This window comes from Ptychodera flava, chromosome 1 (assembly GCF_041260155.1).
Source record: "Ptychodera flava strain L36383 chromosome 1, AS_Pfla_20210202, whole genome shotgun sequence".
Lineage (NCBI taxonomy): Eukaryota > Metazoa > Hemichordata > Enteropneusta > Ptychoderidae > Ptychodera > Ptychodera flava.
The window spans coordinates 58,832,951-58,857,448 of record NC_091928.1 but is presented as its reverse complement, the minus strand read 5'-3'; the positions used below and the strand labels follow the sequence as shown (position 1 = coordinate 58,857,448).

General features: G+C 38.0%; 1 protein-coding gene across 1 annotated transcript; it reads right to left on the bottom strand.

Moving 5' to 3' along the window:
• Nucleotides 1-17,109: 17,109 nt before the first annotated feature.
• On the bottom strand, nucleotides 17,110-24,498 carry LOC139141983 (mediator of DNA damage checkpoint protein 1-like). Its single transcript, XM_070711770.1, has 3 exons — nucleotides 20,987-24,498; nucleotides 19,940-20,104; nucleotides 17,110-19,254 (listed from the first exon to the last, which is right to left on the bottom strand). The coding sequence occupies exon 1, from the start codon at nucleotides 24,318-24,320 to the stop codon at nucleotides 21,354-21,356; it is 2,967 nt and encodes a 988-aa protein (XP_070567871.1). The 5' UTR covers nucleotides 24,321-24,498; the 3' UTR covers nucleotides 17,110-19,254; nucleotides 19,940-20,104; nucleotides 20,987-21,353.

The following is a 24,498-nucleotide window of genomic DNA, read 5'->3' as shown; positions in this document are numbered from 1 at the left end:
ATAGCGCTACAGGTCTGATTTTTGGTATATAGGGATAATTAGCAAAACAATTTTTTTGACAAAATGTCACGTGACCTCGGTGACCTTTGACCTCAAATATACATATTTTTCCATAACTCGGTAACCACAAGTGCTACACCCTTCATGTTTGGTATGATGGGACACCTTATGACGCCACATACTGTACCTCAATAATTATGCGCATATCTCATTCTGAGCGAGCCAATAGAGCTGGATGTCTGATTTTTGGTATATAGGGATAACTATAGGAGAGAAATTTTTTGACCAAATGTCATGTGACCTCGATGACCTTTTACCTAAAATATATGTTTATGTCAATAAATAAGTAACCACAAGTGCTATGTCCTTTGTATTTAGTAGGATGGGAGACCTTATGACAACACACGCTTTACCTCATTAATTATGTACACATCTAATTCTGGGCAAGCGAATAGAGCTAGAGATCTGATTTTTTGGCATATAGGGATTAATTAGCAATATAATTTTTTTTTCAAAATGTCATGTGACCTCGATGACCTTTGACCTTGATTATACATATATATGCATATTTCAGTAACCACAAGTTCTATACCCTCCAATTTTGATAGGATATTAGACCTTAAGATGTCACATCTTGTACCTCATTTATAATGCGCATATGTATTTCTTGGCTGGCCAATACTGCTAGAAGGTCTGATCTTTTTTCCCGATTTAGAACCATAACTTAGACATGCCTCATGTGTTTCAAATTGGGAACAACGACATAGACCTACGTGCCCATAGATCTCAACATATACACTCCAGTGATACTTCTTAATGACCACATTTTCCTGCCCCATCAAGACTAATACTCCTATTACAAGTGGGGACTATGTCATTGTAAATGACTTGTTGAGTTAATGGTTGTATCACAGTATTCGATATATCTAATTCTGTATTTTTTCCATTTTATATTCTGAATAATTACATTAAACATATTTCACTGTCTCCAGTACATTTCATTTAAGTATTTTCACTTCATGCACTTTATCCCTTTCACACATGTTCAAATATCTGACCAGAGAACAAACACTAAATAGTCCAGGATGGGAGCTACAGTGTCTTGACGCTATTTTTGTATAGGGTATGCTTAGGAAGTTCAATGTTTAAGGTGGAATGTGTTCAGGAGATATTTGAACTCTACAGACTTTTATGATACTTTTTTATCCTGTCCATTGTGGGCATTGTGAAGCTCAAGGATTAAAGAGAGTGTTTGATGGATTATCGATAATTTATTTGCCTCAATAGGGTGAACACAGGGTCGGTGGCCGATTTGAACTTCAAATATCAGTAAAAGATTTGTTGTTAATTCAATTTTGCACTGACACTTGATTTTTTATTAGCTCCCATATATGCATATGTATATATGCAAATGGGAGGTATTCTTATAAGGTGGCAAAATGTCGTCTGTATGTATGTATGTATGTATGTATGTATGTATGTATGTATGTCCGTCCACGTCAAAAACTCCTAAACCGCAGCACCTACTGTCTTAGTATTTGGTGTACAGGTGCACCTAGGGATGGAGATGTGAATTTGTTCAAATGAACATGTCAGTGCCAAAAATATGCAAATGAGGGGAAAAAAGGAAAAATCCTGCAAATGGCTAAAACTTAGTAAGCATTGGTCAGATTTGGTTGAAACTTAGTATGCAAATTTCTTTAGGTATTCTTAACTATGTGTGCAAAAACCGGGGTGAAATTTGCATGTTTGTATTGTTAGGGTATTTTTTTCTGTTTTTAGTCAAAAAATCTTGTTCTCTGAAATCGCTCATCTGATTGCTCTGAAAGTTAATATTCATGTTCCTCAGGATGACCTCAGTCATGCTTGTACAAATTGTATTGATATTGTCATATTTGTAATTTTGGAGCAATTTTACTAATTTTTGATAAAAAAAAACTACTGATTTGATAGCTTTGATATTTGGTATACACGTATCTTAGATTAATCTCATATAATGCATCAAAGTTATGTTGAAACTGGCAACTTTTTTATTTTTGCCGGCAATATTTGCCTTTTTTGGTAAAAAATTTGTTCTCCTAAAACTACTGATCTGGTAGCTTTGATATCTAGTGTACAGGTTCCTAGGGTTTATGTTGATAAGATATATTGAAATTAGATGAAATCTGCAATTTTGTATTTAGGGGTTATTTTTCTCATTTTCTCAAAATTTACCAGTCTGATTGCTTTGATATTTAGTAAACAGGTTCTTAGTGTTTTTGTTAATATGATATACTGAAATTAAGTTGAAATCCGGAATTTTGAATTTTTGGGGCAACTTTGTGAAACTGTCAATTTTACTGGGATATCTTTCATTTTGTATTTTTAAGATTTTTTTTGGTAATTTATACCTACTAGTATATAATGTGGTGATTTAGTAAGCATTTGATATGGTAAACTGTATTTGGTGTTAAAATACGGTAAAAAGATAATTAGAAAACATAGCTGAGGTGATTTTAGCAAGTTTTGTTTCCAACAAATATATTCAAATTTTTTTCAATGTTTAAGAGTGAGTGGAGGGGGGGGGGGGGTTGGTTCATGGCAGATTTTCAAAAAGTTCCAAACAAAGTCAATAAAAATATCAGCCAGAGAAGGAAGGTTTGACAAAAAGAAAAGGTGGGAGAGTGGGGAAAAAGAATGTACAATGGTTTGGATAAAAAGTTAATGTACCTCATCAATCTTCCAGACACCCCCCACCCCTTATCAAATGGTCCATCCCCAATTTATTTTGCGTGCAATTTACCATGCTGTGTATTTTAGTTTAAGATGTCAAGTTAGGTAAGGATTTGAAAGGAATAGTCAAGTTCACCACAGTTAAATTTCTTAACTTTATCTCTTGTGTCATCATCCTTGTGTAATTGGTTAAGTTTGTAAGTTATTCCAGAGATGGGATAGAAAACAATGTTTACTTTTCCCTGTAGGGTTTCTGAGTTAATGATTGTATGTTGAAATCTCTCCATGTATCTGGTGTATGGGCAAAATGTAAACATTGGTTGCATGTTATGTATTTCAGTCTCTGTCAAATATTGTAAATGAAAAATCAAGAACAGTTTGCTGTGTGCTTGTAAAAGATAACATATTTGTCAATACATAAACTGCCTTGCAGATTGATTGTCTTAAAAATTATCACAGAAGTAGAAAAGGAAAAGAAACTAATCAAATTGCTGTAACATATTCACCCTCAGTGCCTGTAGGCCTATACTTAACTATTTTATCATTACATTCAGCTGTTTGTTATATCTTTATCACTCTCCATGGGCCAAGGCACACTTGGGGTCAATGTCATCACTCTGTGCCAGTCTGTGTATGTCAGTCTGTCTGTATGTATGTCCATGTTTCATACAATTGTTGGCTTGTTTTGATAACTATATGGGAGCGAACAGTGATTATTTATGGACAGGAAATGCATACAATCAATGATTGCTTCTAATTTCAAGAATTTTCTCAATAAAATATTTGTTTATGATTTGTAATTCTACGAATTAGAGCTGGCTGTTCTTACTAATGATATGAGAGCAGCCATCGTTGAGTGCGGTCACAAACCCACCAATGCATCGACAAATTTTAAACCAACAAAATCATCGTGTCTTTATAACATCAAGAATGATCCGTATGAATAATGTAAAATTATATTCTGTAAGTCACTACACCAACTTTGAGTATAACCTCACTATAGATCATTTCAACTTTCTATCATTACTAAAGACTAATTTCAACTTTCTCAAATGTCAGAGTCAAGAGATCCCTTGAGTAATGCCTTCATAAATATTTTGATGATCATGTTATTTGTGATGTGAAGCCTACCGTAAATGATGTTTACCAGAATGAAAGACAATGCTTTTACAGAGGTAAAAAATGATCAGTGTCAAAAGGTCGGGACATTTTAAAAATCTATACATTTTTCAATATTTTGTTTAATTATTTTCTTGAAAACAAGAACTTTTCTTTCTTCTGCCACTTAAAGTGTACCAAAATGTTGTAAACTTGACATCACATTGTATCATGTACAAGATGAAACTTTCTTTTTGACAAATGAATTTCAAGTCACACAGAGAATTTAGTGTTCAGCATCAACATGGGAAATAGCACACATACAAGCTGTGTTGACAATTTAAAACACAGGTATTTCAATATGATTTCAATTGGGAGTAGAACGATGAAACTGTGGTTTAGAGATGTAATGAACATACCTTTTGTCTTTATTAATTGATGGGGAATCAGTACAATTAACACTCTGACTAACAATCAAGAAATTGATCCATGGGTAATTACCACGATCATCTCTGTATTCATCTTGAATGTTCAGAAACAAAGTCCCTTTCTTTCATTTAATCTCTCCTTTTCCAGACATTTTGAAAACATTCCATAAAGACTTGATGAACACCAAGGTCCAGCTGTGTTGCTATGGTTTCCACCTGATGATCCCAGAACAGACCCAAAACTACATGGTTGAGCCTGGTCACCCTGTCACAGAGTCAGGACACTGGTCAATCTTACAACATTGTAACTAGAGCTATCACAGATGTCAGAGTCAGTGATGTACACCATTCATGCACTTATAAACTGCGTGTGGGACGGCTGTACAGACAGCGGGTTAGCAAGTTGGCAATGTTTTTGGAGCAATTACAGTGATTTATACACAGATTTGAGAGGAGATATGGACTTGTAGTAATAAAGAAAGCAGTCAGACGGTTTGGAGTCGAAATCTTTATTTGAAATACCACAGTCAAAATTAATAAAATAACTTGTAGTAATAAAGAAAGCAGTCAGACGGTTTTGAGTTGAACTCTTTATTTGAAATATCACAGTCAAAATTAATAAAATCAAATAAAGTAAACCGTTGCACAAAAAACCCTTCCCTCCCCACCCCAGGGGACTGATTTCTTTCCCCTGTACCATAGTCTGTCCATCAGTTCAACATTTTTAGATTCAGTCAAGGATTTATTCAAGAGCTTATCTTTGAAGAAAACTACTTTTTTCTATAATCATATATCATTATATTTTTCCTTTATTTTTAACATAAAAAGTTAATATTAGAGTATTTCTATCTAATTTCTTATTGTTGTCTTTGAATAACTACAACTCATTTACACATTAAAATTTTTGCTATATTTGTAGCATTATTTGTGCAATCAAGTATATTGTTATTGAATTATCGTGTGAACATATTATTGTTTGCATACATAGTCTTTATTACAATACTGAGTCATGTTTGTGCTTGAACAGTCATATCTCCTGGAACCAAATACTCAACAAATACTCATCAATGTAGATGCAAACTTAAATCTGATAACATCTTGATTATGTAATAGACATTCTTGATCATAAAATTTTCACTGTCAAATATTAATTATGCAGAGAATCAAAAAACTAGTTTTGTGGCTGAAGGTGCATGCTAATAAACTATCAATTAGTGAACTCATAGAGTCAAATCTTACAGACTGATCACCCTTACAGAGCGGTCACCCTTACAGAGCTGTCACTCTTTAGAGTGGGTTACCTTGCACACAGCAGTAGTATTTACATGTGAAAGGCCCTCTAGAGAACAGCCACCTCTGTTATGTGGTCATTGGTTTCATGGAATTGCTCCAATTTGGATCAAAACCAGTGTATAAATGGTCAGCATATCTAACTTTGAATGACATTCACCAAAAATGATAAGAATCGAAAGCAAGAAATGGGTCTATATGAACTGATTTTATGGCTGCAAAATGACTCTTTCCAAAATTACATCCATATATTATTAGATTTATGGTTTTGAACTTTGTTACTGCTGTTATCTGTTCTTAAATTTATCAGTCAACACACCACCTACAGTCATGCCACACACCTTCTATAGAAAGTGGTCACCTTTCCTTGATCCCTTGCGTGACCACTATACACAGGTTTGACTGTACGTGATTTTGTGTGAATAACAGCGCCTCAACTTTAGCCAATTTGGAAATATATTTGAAATTATAGCACATAAGTAATTTTGTATTGCAACTTATATGGAATAATGTCATGTATATTTTACAGTGTTTTTGTTTCCGCATTGGAGCCTGTGGAAATGTTCAGAATTTATTCTGTCAACACTGCCTGTATATGTAATTCCTCTATTATTGTGAACAGTTTGTAAAATCTAGAATCCAAGTCATGGGTTACAATGTCACTAGTCAAAAGGAAATAAATAAAAAAAATTTGCTCACAGCCTCTTTAGCTTTTCAAAAGCAAATCCTGAGGAAGAATTATTTTCTCAGGTCTAACCAGCATGTACAAAAGTACTTCAATTATTAGTCAGTTTGGTTTCTCTTTCCTCTAATTAATATTATAAATGAAGCATTAATTCCTGAAAAAGGGTCAACCTTCGTATCAAAAAGCAACATTAAAGTAACAAATACTTTTGTACTTAGTTAAAAGGAATTATGGTAATTTTGATATGACAATGTACAATTCACTTTATGAAAAAATACTTCTCCAAAAAGTAAGTTGGAATAAAAATATATAAGTCCTACAAACACTGTATTGTATACAATGTTATTGTTGACAAATGAATTCCAGTCTGAATAAAATTCAGTTGCCGTCACTGGTATTGGGCATTGCAGTACCCTGTTGAACTGGGCATTTTGATATGATTTTTGGAGTAGAACAAAAAACTCTGCTTTACAGACATGACAAAAATATTGAAAAAATCAAAATTACAGCTAATGGAGCTTTAAAGGTTCCAGTTCCAGAGAAAATGCTTGAGTCTTGTCAGTCTTTTGTATGTATTGTTTGGGATTTTATTTCATCTGATTGTGTACAAAATAAATATCAGGCCCCAGAGTTTATAATTTGTCAGGTAAGCCACCATTCTAGACTCTACAATTTCCGTTGCATGATTCATTAGTGTTGCCATAACTGGTTGCATTCTCAATATTATATGACTGCTCTTATAGATTTTTGTTTGGCAAAGTTGCAAAGCACTCGCTCAAAATTTTGTTGACACTTTTGTGAAAGGTCAAACAAACAAAACAACAAAGGCTGTTAACAGTTCATTTACTGACATTGTTTTGGGGCTCGGGTTTCTCCATCAAAAGTTGACGATTGGAACATTTTTTCATTGCTTGATTCAGGTCTCATCCAGAAATGTTTGGAAAAAAACAGCCTGAATATATTGTTGCTTTTCTAAGTTGTCACTGATATTGTCTTGTGTAACATCAACATCAATGACATTTACACTCTCCACTGTTCAGATCATCTTCAATCATAACAAACCAAGACATGACAATTTGCCAAATTTATCACTTTTTTTGAAAATAAATGAACATATTGATACATAAGTCACCATCAATTCTGATCAAAGAGTATGTTTTTTCTATTTTTCAGTATACAACCCCGACTGCTGTACATGTACTGAAGTATTCATGGGAATGTAATGCTTGACATAAGGATTACATTTACCAAACAGAACAATTTTAACACTCTATAAAAGCTGATACAGTTCTATACCACATCATGAGTGTTCAATCAATGTGTGCCTGAATGAGAAAATGAGGACGCTTAAAAATAGAATGCCGATGATCAGAATTTTCAAAGCATATTGATAATTAATAACAAAGTTCTGGATGAAAGCATTGTTAAATCATTATTAGAATTTCCCATTTATGTGTTTTCAAATACTGTACCACTTCATTTTTCATTTGTGCTAAAAAATATTGTATCTTAGTGTCAACTGAATCAGAAACTCAAGCTATATATACGATTTAATGTATCAACGAAAGCATTTTAAAGAAGTCAACATTGAGGGCGCTATACACCAAAGCCCGGACGCTCCTCCAGTGTAAATGTACCGTCACATTTATATTTCGCTCCCTTGACAGCGATTCGTGATTTGATAAGTGAAACCATTGTCGCTGTTTCTGCCACAAAACCAATGAGGAAAATCTTTATTGGACTTTTGTACAACTATTCACAAGTTAGATAAAAAACTTGTTCAAACTAAAGAAATATTAGGGTACCGGAATATCTGCAAGCTGTCGGTCAACAAGAAATACGGAAGAAAAGTTGCACGATAGATTTCTATGCTAATTTAATTAATCATCTTTTTATGATCAGTACAAAGCAAACTTAAAGAAAATTTACTATCATTACATGTAACTCCCCAGCAACGGGGCGTTTCCCTGCAATCACAGTGGAAGGACCGTGTTTCAGAGAGCGAGCTGTAGCATGCTTTGTTCGCACTCTCAAGAATCTGATGTAGATGTGGGTCCATAGCTGTGGTGTTTTCAGATGGGATTCCTGCCTTTTACGGGCTGAGTTTGACTTTTACGGCTCTTATCGCAAAATCAGCCCGTAAAAGGCAGGAATCCTGTCTGAAAACACCAAAGCTATGGACCCACATGTATCTCCGAGATGTGCCTATTAGGATGCGGAAATTTACTCAGGCATACAATGGAGGCAATAAGATGCCGACGTATGGCGTGTAATCCATGCCAAAATTAACACCTTACATTTTGAGCCAACCTACATGCAACTCTCACGAAGGTACATGCAACTCTCACGAAACTGCATGCGATTCACAAAGCTACACGCAACTCTCGCGAACGTGCATGCAACTCACGAGGCTACATGCAACTCACGAAGCTACATGCAACTCACGAACTTGCATTTTGAGCCAACCTACATGCAACTCTCACGAAGCTGCATGCGACTCACCAAGCTACATGCAACTCTCACGAAGCTGCATGCGACTCACCAAGCTACATGCAACTCTCACGAACGTGCATGCAACTCACCAAGCTACATGCAACTCTAACGAACGTGCATGCAACTCACGAACTTGCATGCAACTCACGAAGCTACATGCAACTCGCGAACCTGCATGCAACTCGCTCGAACCTCATGCAACTCTCTTGAAATGCATTCGCTTTGCGCTGCGACTTATTTGAATCGGACTCCCTAGATTACCTTTGAAGCTCAACTCATTTTGCTTGAAGCTCGTTTTTGAGCTGAACGCATTCGTGTCGGGGGAAAGTCCGTGTGAAGGGGGGACTTGGTTGGGGTAAACCAATTTTAAATAGGGTCTGCTGCATGCTGCCTTCGATTTAAATAAAGGCACTTCTGGGTTGAGAAAACCATACGTGAATTGGAGTACACTATGTCGGTTAACGTGTGTGAATGAGGTTCTATCGTATTTTATTTGACTCTCATTTTACTTCAAGTAGACTGTGCCACAATGTGGTTTACAATAAACCAACCCATCATTAAAGTGACTAACTTTGCTCCGACAACGCGGAAGCTTATGAGACGTCACAACGCGTCATACCAACGTCATATGACGTATTCAGATGTGTTCTGCCAGTGAGCCAGGGGATCTGAAAAAAATGACCCGACATATAGTATATGCAGTGCAACAAGCAACTTGAGTTGCCCGTCGCATTGCCTCGTTTGTACGATGTCATCGTGTCACTCGATTACCATGGACGAAAACAACAATTGTCTGCGCAGCGTAAAAATCTCCGTGCTGTGTGAATTTATCTCTGCGCTCATGGAAATTCTCCGCGCTGTGTAAAATCTCGGTGCTCTTAAAAAATCTCCGCTGGGTAAAATAAATCGTGGCGGTGTGTAAAAATATCGGCGCTGTTGAAAACTCTCCGTGCTGTGTAAAGATCTCCGCGCTGTGTAAAATAATTCGCGGCAGGTGTAAAAATCTCGGCGCTGTTGAAAACTCTCCGCACTGTGTAAAAATCTCCGCGCTGTTTGAAAATCTTGGTGCCTTTTAAAATTTCTCTCTACTGTTTAAATTTCTCCGCAGGCTGTTTCAAATCTCCCTGCTGGGAGACAATTCTCCGCACCGTTTCAAATTTCTCTCTACTGTTTGTTCTCTGCGCTATTCACTTCCGTGACTATTCAATAAGGAAAATGAGGGCAACTTCACACAGCGTATGCGTACAGCTGGCGATGTTTTACGGGTCGAGTATTAGCCTGCTAAATACGTAGTCCTTACAATCGCCTTGTCAGACGTAGACAAAACAAATTGAAATCATAAAAGTCGACAGGAAGTGGCCCAAGGATATATCCTTTACAATCGAATTAATGTAAGAGAACAATTTACAAAAACACTGAACATTTGCAATGTGCAGATTGCCTTAAAGGATGGTTACCTATGTACACTATGATGAGTGATTCCTGGAGATTCCAACATCACCGACAGCTTCAGATTTTATAATTACTTTCTGGGAGGTCGTTCACATTATTTGTCCAGCGGAGGCTTTTCATAATTTGTTTACCACCTGATTTTTTAAAGTTTCATACTTCAACTCGGACAATTTGCGTATATTGCGTACTGTACCCTGCCTAAATCATCAAGTCATACAATATTTTCACAGTACATTGACCGTATCGACATCGATAAAATACGAGTCGGGATAAAATAGAGTAATATATTTACAAGTTTTTCCTTCGCGACCGGTCGTAGAGTCGTGGCGATAAATGCCAAGAGAAATAGAATATTTTTTCAAAGTTTTTCTTTGAAGAAAAGGTCGTTGGGTCGTGGCGATGCATGTCAGGAGAAAGTTTAGTAGTTTTTCAAAGTTTTTCCTTCACGACCGGTTGTGGGGTTGTGCACATGCACATGGAGAGAGTGTACGTTGGTATACATCGCCCCATCGTGTCAAAGAATGATGGTATCCTTGTAGCGTTTCTAATGGCATCTACATTGCGTTTGAAACAGCCACAACACAACATTAATATTAGTTGAATTCCATTTGTCAACAACAACATCACGACTAATAAACATAAACAACAATACAGACAACAATAACAACAACAACTAGATTTCTTGGTTTTATGGTTTTAACATTAAACTAAGAACAGGCCGAGGTCATAGCCTGCCTGCCAGGATCGCTAGTATCGTCTGATTAGCATGGCGACCAGCGCGGCCTCTCATTTTGTAGGGAAATCAGATCGTAATTTTGACACCTACCATAACGCAAGCATTTAAAGATTTAGAAAGTACCCATTTCGATAAAGCTTATATGGAACAACCTCTCAGTTCATTCTGAGTTCTGCGCAGACAATTGTTGTTTTCGTCCATGGTAATCGAGTGACACGATGACATCGTACAAACGAGGCAATGCGACGGGCAACTCAAGTTGCTTGTTGCACTGCATATACTATGTGTCGGGTCATTTTTTTCAGATCCCCTGGCTCACTGGCAGAACACATCTGAATACGTCATATGACGTTGGTATGACGCGTTGTGACGTCTCATAAGCTTCCGCGTTGTCGGAGCAAAGTTAGTCACTTTAATGATGGGTTGGTTTATTGTTAACCACATTGTGGCACAGTCTACTTGAAGTAAAATGAGAGTCAAATAAAATACGATAGAACCTCATTCACACACGTTAACCGACATAGTGTACTCCAATTCACGTATGGTTTTCTCAACCCAGAAGTGCCTTTATTTAAATCGAAGGCAGCATGCAGCAGACCCTATTTAAAATTGGTTTACCCCAACCAAGTCCCCCCTTCACACGGACTTTCCCCCGACACGAATGCGTTCAGCTCAAAAACGAGCTTCAAGCAAATGAGTTGAGCTTCAAAGGTAATCTAGGGAGTCCGATTCAAATAAGTCGCAGCGCAAAGCGAATGCATTTCAAGAGAGTTGCATGGGTTCGAGCGAGTTGCATGCAGGTTCGCGAGTTGCATGTAGCTTCGTGAGTTGCATGCAAGTTCGTGAGTTGCATGCACGTTCGTTAGAGTTGCATGTAGCTTGGTGAGTTGCATGCACGTTCGTGAGAGTTGCATGTAGCTTGGTGAGTCGCATGCAGCTTCGTGAGAGTTGCATGTAGCTTGGTGAGTCGCATGCAGCTTCGTGAGAGTTGCATGTAGGTTGGCTCAAAATGCAAGTTCGTGAGTTGCATGTAGCTTCGTGAGTTGCATGTAGCCTCGTGAGTTGCATGCACGTTCGCGAGAGTTGCGTGTAGCTTTGTGAATCGCATGCAGTTTCGTGAGAGTTGCATGTACCTTCGTGAGAGTTGCATGTAGGTTGGCTCAAAATGTAAGGTGTTAATTTTGGCATGGATTACACGCCATAGCCGACGTGCTTACAAAGACGTGAGCTTTGGATAAAAATGAAAATACGAATGATCTTGGTTTATTTGTCTCGAATGAAAATTGTATATCTTCGATATTGACCTCCGTTATCAAATGTTCTTTCACCTGGAAAATTAAATTATGAGCACTCTTAACCATAGGCACACGACGAATTTTAAAATCACTTGTCTGAATTTTTAATGTTGAAACATGCATTTTATTAACAAATGTGCAAACGGAAATCGTGCGGCCAGATTTTGAGGCATACAGTGAACAGTGCCCATCACTACACTACAGTGCAGTGCATGGCTGTGGCCGTTTAGCTCTGCTGTTACTTATACACTCGGCGAATTTTAAAACCACTTGTCTGTAATTGAATGGTGAAACATGCATTTTATTAATAACTGTGCAAACAGAAATCATGCGGACAGCGTTTGAGACATACTGTGAGCAGCGCCCAGAACACGGCTGTGGCCGCTCGGCTGTCTTGTACACATTACTCTCAAGGTACGAAACTATTGGGAAAATAATTTAAATAAAATCCGTAAAATAAAACGTTGTTGGCTACCCTGGGCATTCAAACTTCTCTGTGTTGTCGCATACGTGGTACTAAATCGATCGACTGGGTTCTTGAATCACAAAAACTGCACCGGGCCATGTAATTGCTGGTAAGTCGCTAAATTTTACCTCCGGACAACTCCCGTGACACCGCCATTTTGAAAGCTATTCCTCAGTACGAATGACAATGACGTATTGGTTTAAAAGGAAAGTATGCGCATGCGTCAACTTTAAGCTGCACACTTTGAAAATGGCGCTGGCAGGGGAGTTGTCCGTAAAAAAACATTGCGCTAATTGTCCGCCGTAGATAGGGCCAATGTTGACTTTACAAGTTAGGAAGCCGATCGATCGATTTTTGTATGTATTCCCTTGATTATGTTGAAGTTTGAATCTCGAGGATGGCCAATAACCGTTAATTTTGTCTAATTTAAAAATTATTTTCCAAATGCTTTCGTACCTTGAGAGTAATGTGTACAAGACAGCCGAGCGGCCACAGCCGTGTTCTGGGCGCTGCTCACTGTATGTCTCAAAAGCTGCCTGCATGATTCCGTTCGCACAGATTTTAATAAAATGCATGTGTCAACATTAAAATTGTAGACAAGTGATTTTAAAATTCGCCATTTGTATAAAGTTAGTAACATTAACAGTAGAGCTGAGCGGTCACAGCCGTGCACGGGGCACTGTTCACTGTATGTCTCAATAGCTGCCTGCACGATTTCCGTTTGCACAGATTTTAATAAATTCCATGTTTCAACATTAAAATTACAGACAAGTGATTTTAAAAGACGTCGTGCGCCTGTGCTCTTAACAACCCTACCCGGCGACACTGAACATTTTTGTCACGGTTTCAGAAATACCTTGTGCATTTACCAAATTTTACCTTCCTTCTTTTAACACACTACTATTAACCTGTCATCATCATGCCACAGAAACTTATTTTCCCGTTTTTCTCTTGAAATTCAAATAATTAAACTCGAAGTTCAAGATGAAATTCACCTTTTCTCAACATACAGCCGCCCAGCAGGTCAATTTTATTGAGTATAAAGCCTTTAGACGCAGGTAGACTTTAAGGTAGTTTGCGCCTCGATGAAAAACTTGACCTTCAGCTCGATTTCCTCCAGCAATATTTTAACCATACTCTGTCCACATCAAAGTCAAATCGGAAGTCAACGTGAAAATTTTTGTACTACAGATATTACAAGTTACCCATGATTTACTGATATTTTCAATTCAAACTGCTGCTCCAGAGGCAGGTAAATTTTAATGTTGTGTGCGCCTCAATCAAAGACTTGTACTTTTGATCTACTTTTCCTCAAGCAAATATTTCACCCACACTCTTTCAAAACCAAGAATAAAATTGGGGTTTAATTCGCAAATATTCATTGGTACTAGAGAAAACAAAGTATAGGCTACCTCCATTGTTTAAACATTATGGTACTCTCTAACTGACAACCACTTATATTGTAACTTCAATGTTTATGTTGGCTTCAGAAAATGTTGTCCCTTCAAGGAAACAGAGTCGTGTACTCGGCCGTGTGGGGCGTTTGGGCATCTCAACCGAAAAAAACAAGGTCCGCCGGAGGGCTCAAAGTTGCCAAAATCGACCGAATTTTCTTCTTTTTTCTCTTGAAATTCAAATGAATAAACTCGGTTTGAAGTTCAAGCTGTATTTCAAGCATGTAATTCACCTATTCTCAACAGCCACCCAGCAGGTCAATAATCGGGTAAAGAATGTCCAGGGGTGAGGTAAACTTAAAGGTAGTACGCGCCTCAATGAAAGACTTAAATTTCCTCAAGCAATATTTCAACAATAGTCTGCCAAAAACAAAGAGAAAAATTGGGGGTCACAGTACAAATGTTTGTACAAGACACGTTTGCAAATTACCCAAGATTTATCGATATTTTCAATTGAAACAGCAGCTCCAGAGGCAGGTAAACTTTAATGCACCTTAATGAAAGACAACAATTTTTCATCTAGCTTTCCTCACGCAACATTTCACCCCCACTTTTTCAAAACCAAGAATAAAATTAGGGGTTACCGAGCAAATATTTGTACTAGAGAAAACCACGTATAGGGTACCTCCATTGTTTGGTTAGCTTCAGAAAATGCTGTACTTTGAAAGGTGCAGATTCGAGTACTCGGCCGTGTGGGGGGTGTTTTTTTGACAATCAACATCCAAGAAAAAGGTCTTCCGGAGCAGTCAAAGTTGCGAAAATTGGCAGAATTTTCCAGTTTTTTTTTCCTTGAAATTCAAATAAGTAAACTCCCTTTCAAAACCAATCTGTAATTAAAGCACGTATTGTCATTTCTCAAGATACCGCCGCCTAGCAGATCAATTATTGGGTAAAAAGCCTCCCGAGGCAGGAAAAACTCAAAGGTAGTATTTTAAGGTACCTAGTATTGAAAGACTTAAACTTTAGCTCAAGCTTTCCTCCAGCAATAATTTCAACCATACTCCGTCCAAATCAAAAATCAAAATTCGAGGACACCGTTCAAACTTTTTTACTACAAAAAATACGAATTACCAAAGATTTACCGATATTTTCATATCAAAATGTAGCTTTGATGTCGAATGGTACAGAAGAAAATCTGAAAGACCACGCATTTGTCATTTTAGGGACTGGTCAGTTTCTTCAGCGTGGGGGCTGGTGAATTATTTTTTGCCAACATCAAAAATAGACTGATCCTCCCCCATTCCAACTTTCGAAAGTAGGGTGACGCTCCCCCAACGACAAAGGTTAAAAAAGGCGAAATATAAAATATAAATGAAATTGACATGCCAGTTGTAAGATAGGAATTTCAAAGTTTCAATTTAAAACTTTGAATACAGTGTTTTGAATGAGCTGTCAATCTATTTTACACTATCTAATGTCCAGGAGAGTTGTACATAAATGGATGTTTTACCATATTATGAAACTTTGTAAACATTTTACCAATTTGCTGACAGCACAGAATATCACAAGTCCATAGGAATCGTACAAAATTGATGTATTCAACCATGTCATGTTTCTTACACATGCAGTGACCTTTGACCTCAAATTTGACCAAATCAAACTGAATTTCAACTGCTATTATGATCATAGCCTTGTCAAAACCAGTGACATTCATGTCATCCCAACAGATTATTACTTACAATGAATCCTATCATTCAGCATTGTGGTCAAGGATGTTTCCTCCATCAACAATTCACAGGCATTACCAAAACTTTGCAACAATTATGGCAATAATGTAACCCCACCAAGCCCATAATGGACTAAGGTAAACTTAGCACTACACAATGTACTCAGACTTGCCTCACACATTGTGTGCAAAGTTTGCCTTAGTCCATTATGGGCTGAGAGGGGGACATTGTTGCTTACGTAATCTATTATTTCTTTACACAATTTCAAATCAAACATAACATATTACTTTCAGTTTTTCACTCACTCTCCTTCTCAAACCATGGTGAATTTGTCTAATATCAGGCAGTAAACACAGCAACCATGGTGAATTTGTCTAATAGTAATATCAGGCGGTAAACACAGCAACCATGGTGAATTTGTCTAATAGTAATATCAGGCGGTAAACACAGCAACCATGGTGAATTTGTCTAATAGTAATATCAGGCAGTAAACACAGCAACCATGGTGAATTTGTCTAGTAGTAATATCAGGCGGTAAACACAGCAACCATGGTGAATTTGTCTAATAGTAATATCAGGCGGTAAACACAGCAACCATGGTGAATTTGTCTAATAGTAATATCAGGCAGTAAACACAGCAACCATGGTGAATTTGTCTAATAGTAATATCAGGCAGTAAACACAGCAACCATGGTGAATTTGTCTAATAGTAATATCAGGCAGTAAACACAGCAGCGATGGTGAATTTGTCTAATAGTAATATCAGGCAGTAAACACAGCAACCATGGTGAATTTGTCTAATAGTAATATCAGGCAGTAAACACAGCAACCATGGTGAATTTGTCTAATAGTAATATCAGGCAGTAAACACAGCAACCATGGTGAATTTGTCTAATAGTAATATCAGGCAGTAAACACAGCAACCATGGTGAATTTGTCTAATAGTAATATCAGGCAGTAAACACAGCAGCGATGGTGAATTTGTCTAATAGTAATATCAGGCAGTAAACACAGCAACCATGGTGAATTTGTCTAATAGTAATATCAGGCAGTAAACACAGCAACCATGGTGAATTTGTCTAATAGTAATATCAGGCAGTAAACACAGCAGCGATGGTGAATTTGTCTAATAGTAATATCAGGCGGTAAACACAGCAGCGATGGTGAATTTGTCTAATATCAGCAGTAAACACAGCAACCATGGTGAATTTGTCTAATATCAGGCAGTAAACACAGCAATCACGGTGAATTTGTCTAATATCAGGCAGTAAACACAGTGAGTTGGTAAACACACACACTCACTGACTCAGCAATAAAACACATACACATCACATTTATCCCTTTATGAGTTTATTGGAATCTTGTAGAAGAATATCAAACATGGCAGTTCAGGACTAAAATTTATACAATACATCATCTGAAAAAAAATCAAAACTTCTTGAAATACCAAATAGGAAAAAATGGAATTCTTATGAAAATTTATAAAAGTTTGAAAGATCTATGTCAATTTGAATACCCGAATTTGATCAATTAAGTAATTACAAAACTGCATACACCACATCTTACACTTCAAAATTTGACAAGGTTTGGTGATTCCCTGAATTGTAGTAGAAGTGGTTTTTTAATCTTTAAAGGGAAAAAAGGAAATACACACAAACATAAACAAAACAAAACTATTCAAACATAATGTATTTAACAAGACCTGAACACAAAGATGCTGGTTTCTGTAAAACACTGGTATGGGAAGAAAATTATAATTTCAGATCACCATATCATAATTGACAATATTTCAAATAAAAACAAATCGATAAGATTAGTGTTGGTGTAACATTTTTTTGATTTCTGACAGAAGCTGCAATAAGATGACTGATTTCCAGTGCTAAAATACAAGCTGGTTTCAACACATGAAAAAACTGAATAGAAATGTGCACACTGGGTAACAAAGTGTGGATGGGATAAACATTCAAGCAAAAAAGAAGAATTATTGAACAATTACATGTAAATGACATATACAATGCCTTATAACATTCCCAGGCCATGATTTTTTCCAACAATTTAGAATTTCTTTCTCTTCCAGAGTAATGTAATGAGCATTGGTTGACAGTGATCTGTTTTACTACGAACTAGATCTGTCATGTTAGTTTAGGATTCACATTTTAATAAAGCTGAGTTTCACCTCATGTATTTGGGTCAGATATTTCAAGCAAATTTCTGATCTTTGGCAGGAAATCTTTGCCCACAAAACGGTCTGCCAACAATCAAATAAATTAATCTCCATGGTGGGGGAGCTCTCTAACTATTCTAAAGTCTTTATCATTAAATAGCGGAATGAAATGATCAATATTTTCACCCATTGTGATTAGCTAGGTTGAACTCTAATGTGATAGTCTGCATCGTTACCAGCCAAAGGTTTTTTCATCTGAAAATTTCCCTGCCACCATGGGGAAGGTGCCCATGGGCTAGCTATTCTATAATATGATGAAAAGCCAGCAATAACAGAATTCTGTTTAATGGCAAATAGAAAGATTCATCCAAATAATATCAGACTAACAAGCAACCTATTAAACATTGTACAAGCTCTATGACAATATAACCTAACTAATATGGTAGTCTACAAAGTGGAAATTTATTCATGTTTATTGACAACATGAATACAGATAGTCGATCATCAACTGAAGGCAATTTTGGTGTTTGGCTGCATAGTGAGGGTATCACTACTCTGAATTGGTGAATGCATATGTATTTCAATTTTCAAAATGATGAAGACAAAAGCTCATTACAGAAAAATTAAAAAAGGGAAATTCTCAACAGAAACCATACTTCTGCATCTCACAGCATAAATTCTTGAAAGTTTTGGCAAGGAATAAAACAAGACTATTTACAATAAAGACCAAAACACAGCAGATCTTTGGAAATTTTTGATTTTCACAAATTGGACAGAGTGTTACAGAACCACTGCGTTGTTGAAAACACACTACGGGACATCACGACAAAGCCACCACTTATGTTTGTGATGGAGTAACCATGGTAACAGTGGTAGGATACATTGTTACCATGGTTACCTGGCACTTACACTTGGTGACATGATAATAAGCAAGGTAGACCAAGTTTCAGCAATGTACATCTAATAACTACCTAGCTATTTCTAGTACACTTACCAAAACACAGATATCAAAACAAAGAAATGTGACAAAAGTTTAAAGCCTCCTTTTGCAAAATAGTACTAATAAACAATATTAAATTTCTACGTATTAATAACAATGAAAACAAAAAATATATAAAGCAATGTTATGATGCAATTACATGAGCAAAAATTACAAAACCAACACCACACTTCAAAAAACTCCCTGAATCATTGGATGTTGTGAATATCAACTTCAGTAATTGTGTTGTTGTACTTGGGTAATGCACCACACATCAAATTGCACAGGTTCTTTGTGTTTTGAGGTAGATGAAGTCTGATTAACAGTCTTTGTTACTGTGAAGGAATAAACAAATAGAAAATCCATCAAAAGTTGGTTACGATGTCAACAGTTGTGAAGAATAGACTGTCATTGTAGGATTGTTCATCCAACATTTATTATGATAAGTCTCTGTACTACACAGGACATCATAGGGTCATTAGTTCTAGTAGTAGTACAGTATCTTGTACAGGGTCCATAAGTCTATGATGTGTGAAGATCAAATTAGTGGGTGATGTCTACGGGATCCATTTGTCAATGTGTACAGAATCCATCCATTGACATTTCAAACACTGGAAATACTCTTATACTATTAGTGGATTTTCTGTTCTTATATTTTGCAGATCTTAATTTTTGCTAGATATTTTGCAGATCTTAATTTTTGCTAGATATTTTGCAGATCTTAATTTTTGCTAGATATTTTGCAGATCTTAATTTTTGCTAGATATTTTGCAGATCTTAATTTTTGCTAGATATTTTGCAGATCTTCTTAATTTTTGCTAGATATTTTGCAGATCTTAATTTTGCTAGATATTTTGCTAGATATTTTGCAGATTTTAATTTTTGCTAGATATTTTGCAGATCTTAATTTTTGCTAGATATTTTACAGATCTTTTGATTCTTTGGGGGAAAAATCCCAGTAAAGTGACCTCACATGAACTCTGTATCTTTGTATCAAGATATGTAAATAAGATGACTTACTTGTGCATAGTGATGAGGTTGTAGCTGCTGCATTGACATAATGTCACCATTTCTAACTGCATGTGGTGGTGGGTTTGGATAGGCAGCCATATTAGGATCTAGCACTACACCAGGTGGTCCTACAGGCATGGGTTTATGGTTCATGTACATGTTGTTGGCAGCATACTAGAAATGAAACACATCACATGATATTGCAAGGCAATACACAAATTGCTTATTGGAGCCAAAATTGGTTTTGTGCCATAATACAAATCGAGTGAAGCAACTGTCAATGGAAAAGTGCTATTAAGTCTATTGGATAGCCATGCAAAATAACAGCTGTAGCAATTCTGTAGTGATTATCGGTAAACATGGTTGACATATTAGTATTTGTGGTGACTCTGTGAATTTGACTGTCTGAGGGTTACACAAATTGAAATACTCATCAACTTGTTAATCTTTATGACAATTAAACATAAACATGCAATTCTGAAGACGTGGAAGTAATTTCTTGTGTACTTCTACATGTTTTTTCAGGTCTCCATAGAGAAATTTCATCTGTTCTAAACTTAACTTTTTTTGTCAATTGTACCTTTATACTTCAATGGTGCTAAACATTATGACTTATGCACGCACTATGTATCAGAACAGAGCAAACCTTTACCAAACACAGGTCCCATCTGTGTCCAAAAGTGATCCTACAAAATTGTCTGCATTCTTGTTGTTCTATTTTTCTTTGAGTTTTGTTGACTTTTGTGGCTGAGAAAATTTAACAAGTGTTGCTTTTGGTGATTAAATGACAGATTAAATGGGTGATAGGTACAAATGTACACCAGTACCCTTGTTTGGATAGGGTACACTATTGTCAAAACACTGTTTGTTTAAGAGAACTATGTGACATACCATTACCTTCTAAATCTCAAACATGATTGCTCATTATAAACTGCAATTTAATCACCCTCACCTCCACTGACTTTTTAATATCATACACAGGGAGTGTCTGCTTGCATCAACAAGACTCAGTCCACATATCAATGAACATGGGACAAAGAATGTCATGAAGATTACCTGTTGTGGGTACATCTGATTTGCCATAACTTTAGGCATTTGTTGCTGGTACATAGCTTGATGTTGAAGTTCTTGAAGTCTTTGCTGTTCTTGCTGCTGTCTCATTTGATGATACATAGGGTGACCTGGGGGCAACCCTGGGTCATGTGATGGCATTCTGTGCATCGATTGGCCGAATCTTGGATCATGTGACAACAGAGGCACTGGTGGTTTGTTCATTTGTCTGTTAGCTGTAAGGAGATGTCTCAAGCTTGGCGAGTCATTGAAAGGCTGTTGTGGTAATAGAGACTGGTTGTACATTCCTGGGAAAGTGGTCTGTTGGTATGGAATTCTAGGTGGTGTCTGGCTTTTGGCTGGTTGTCTAAATCTAAGAATGTCTTGGGACTTTCTGGTTGATCCATGGTTGTACTAACTGGCAGTTTTGTGCATTTGGGTGATTATCTAAATTTAAGAACTCTTTAGGACTTTCAGAATTTTCATGCAAATCTGAAAATACACTTGCTACAGGTTTAACAGTTGACTTGCCCATTAAGGGAGGGCAAGAACTCGCTATATCTACTGTACTTTTACTTCCCTGAGTTGTAATTGGTCCATTAATATGCAAATTTGATATATTGCCCGTCTCATTTGCATGTTGTGGTCCGTTCAATGACAATGTGTCTGGTACTAAGTCAGGTACAGACGACTTCAACACTTTGGCAGAATTGCTACTAGTCTTGCGCTTGTCACTACTGTCATGACTTTTTCTACGACTTCCTTTCTTTGTATCAGGTTGACTTGCTTGTTTTGAGTCTCTGTCCTTGGAGAACTGTAGAAATTCATTGACGAAGGCATCATGTGTTTTATTAATGGAAGACGGTGACTTGAGAGGAGGGCTTACTAATTTACTTTGTTGTTCTTTGGAATGTACAGCAGCTGAAACAGATACCTGGCTGCTTACTTCACTGCGCTTTGTTGATCCTGAGTTTCCGGATTTATTGATTCCCAACAATTGCTCTTGGTTGGATTTGTCCAAAGGCTGACCAGCCTGTGCTGAGTCTCTGGTAGACTTTTCATTCACAAAGTTCTGATTGGACAAGGCGCCTGCTGCAGGTATCTGTGGCATTGCTGAGTGTTCTGATGTCATCGGCATGAATGGCTGACTATTGGAATGTGATGAAATATTTGGGTACTCTGAGATTGTGTTCAGTTTTTGTGTTGGCATACTGTGCAAATTTGGTTGAACTCCCTGGGTCTGTGGTGACATCATCCCTTGAGGCTGTACTGGCCCAGCTTGAGAATTTCGTGGCACACTTTTAGACTGTGGTGAAACACCTTGAGAATTTAGCAGCATGCTTTGAGATTGTGATGAAACAATGGGAGAACTCAGAGGCACACTTTGAGATTGTTGTGAAACACCTTGAGAATTAACCGGCATACTTTGAGGTATAGGTGGAACACCTTGGGAATGAGGGGGAATACTGTGAGACCCTGGTAGTATGGCTTGAGAATGTGGTGACATACTTTGAGAATGTGGCAGCATGCCCTGAGATTGTTGAGATGGCACACTTTGGGGATGTCGGAGAACACCTTGAGAGTACGGTGGTAAGCTTTGAGAATGTTGAGGCACTCCTTGAGAATGTGGTGGCAAACTTTGTCGAGGTGATAAAACTTGAGACTGAGACTTGACAGGTGAGCCATGGGGATCTGTTTGTATGCCTTGAGGAGGCAGTGTTGATCCTTCCAGTCTGTTACTCCACTGTGGAGTTCTCATCCTATGCTGATTCAAATCAATCATGTGTTGCTGTGAGTTGCTTGGTCTCTGTGGACTGCTTGCTACTCCAGGTGGCAGGCGGGGTTGTCTCTGTGGATTTCCTGACATTCCAGCTTGATATTGCTGATTCCATGGATCTCTACCTTTCATGAAAATTGGAATGCCATCGTACTGAGCTTGATGTCCATGTGATGGTGCTGCCCTTGGCTGAACTCTTTGGGATGACATGTCTTGTTCACCTGAGCCTTGGACATTTAGGTTTGGTGGAACATTTGAATGATGCATTTGACTGGCATGATATCCATGTTGTTGTTGATTTCTGGTTTCAACCATCTGATGTATACTTGTTGGCATATCTTGTTGTAAGTGTTGAGAAGGTCCAGCAACTCTTGGTTGATTCCCTGGCATCATCGGCCTTCCAATTTGGTCTGCAGGCATGGTGGGTCTTTTTGGCTGAGATTCTGGCAGAGCAGATTTTGATGTTTGGTCTTTTGGCATCTGGCTGTCAGGCATTAATGGTCTCTGCATCTGATCAGCTGGCATGGGTGGTCTTGGGATATGGTCACCTGGCATTGACAGCCTTGGCATCTGGCCACCTAGCATAGATGGTCTCTGCATCTGGTCACCTGGCACTGAAGGCCTTAGCAGCTGGTCACCACCTGGCATTGATGGCCTTGGCATCTGGTCACCTGGCATAGATGGTCTCTGCATCTGGTCGCCTGGCATCGAAGGCCTTGGCAGCTGGTCACCACCTGGCATTGATGGTCTCTGCATCTGGTCACCTGGCATAGATGGTCTCTGCATCTGGTCACCTGGCATTGATGGTCTTGGCATCTGGTCACCTGGCATGGACGGTCTCTGCATTTGGTCACCTTGCATAGAAGGCCTTGGCATCTGGTCACCTTGCATTGAAAGCCTTGGCATCTGGTCACCTGGCATAGATGGCCTCTGCGTTTGGTCACCTGGCATTGGTGGTTTTGGCAACTGGTCACTGGGAACCATAGGTCCTGACATCTGACCATCCATCATCAGAGATGGTGGCATTGGACCTCCAGCCATCATAGGTTGTTGCATATGGCCAGTTTGGATCATGTGTCCTGGCACTGGACCTCTTGGCATCATAGGTCTTGGTATTTGGCCTTCTGGCATCACCGGCCTTTGAACAGCATTTCCTGGCATACCTGACCTTGAAATTTGATCACTTGGCAAAGAAGGTCCAGGAACTGGTGTGCCTGGCATCATTGTTCTCTGTGCTTGATCACCAGACATTGGTAGCATAGGTACTTGCTGACCACCTGGCATCATGGGTCTAGGCACTTGATCTCCTGGCATCAAAGGTGTTGCCATTGGTCCTGGCATGGGATGTCTTACATCATGTTGAGGCATCCCTGTTGGCCTTGGCTGAATATTTCTGGCATGGTAATTATTCCAGTACTGTTGATGGATTTGTTCTCTGGTCATTGGGGGTCTGTTAAGCACCCCCATCACCTGGATAGTATGGAGGTGGAGGTGGTTGCCCAGGTGGATATCCTTGTGGTATGTACTGCCCAGGTGGTCCTGCTCTGTACATTTGCTGACCATTCACTGGTCGATATCCTGGATGGCCTGGTGGTATTGGTGGTTGTCCAATCATATGTGGTGGCAGTGGATGTCCAGCTGGTGTTTCACCATTACGTACACGTGTAATAGTGACTTGGTCTCCCATAAAAGGTACTGGGGGCTGTACACGTGCCATCTTTCCATCCACTTTACCCATGAA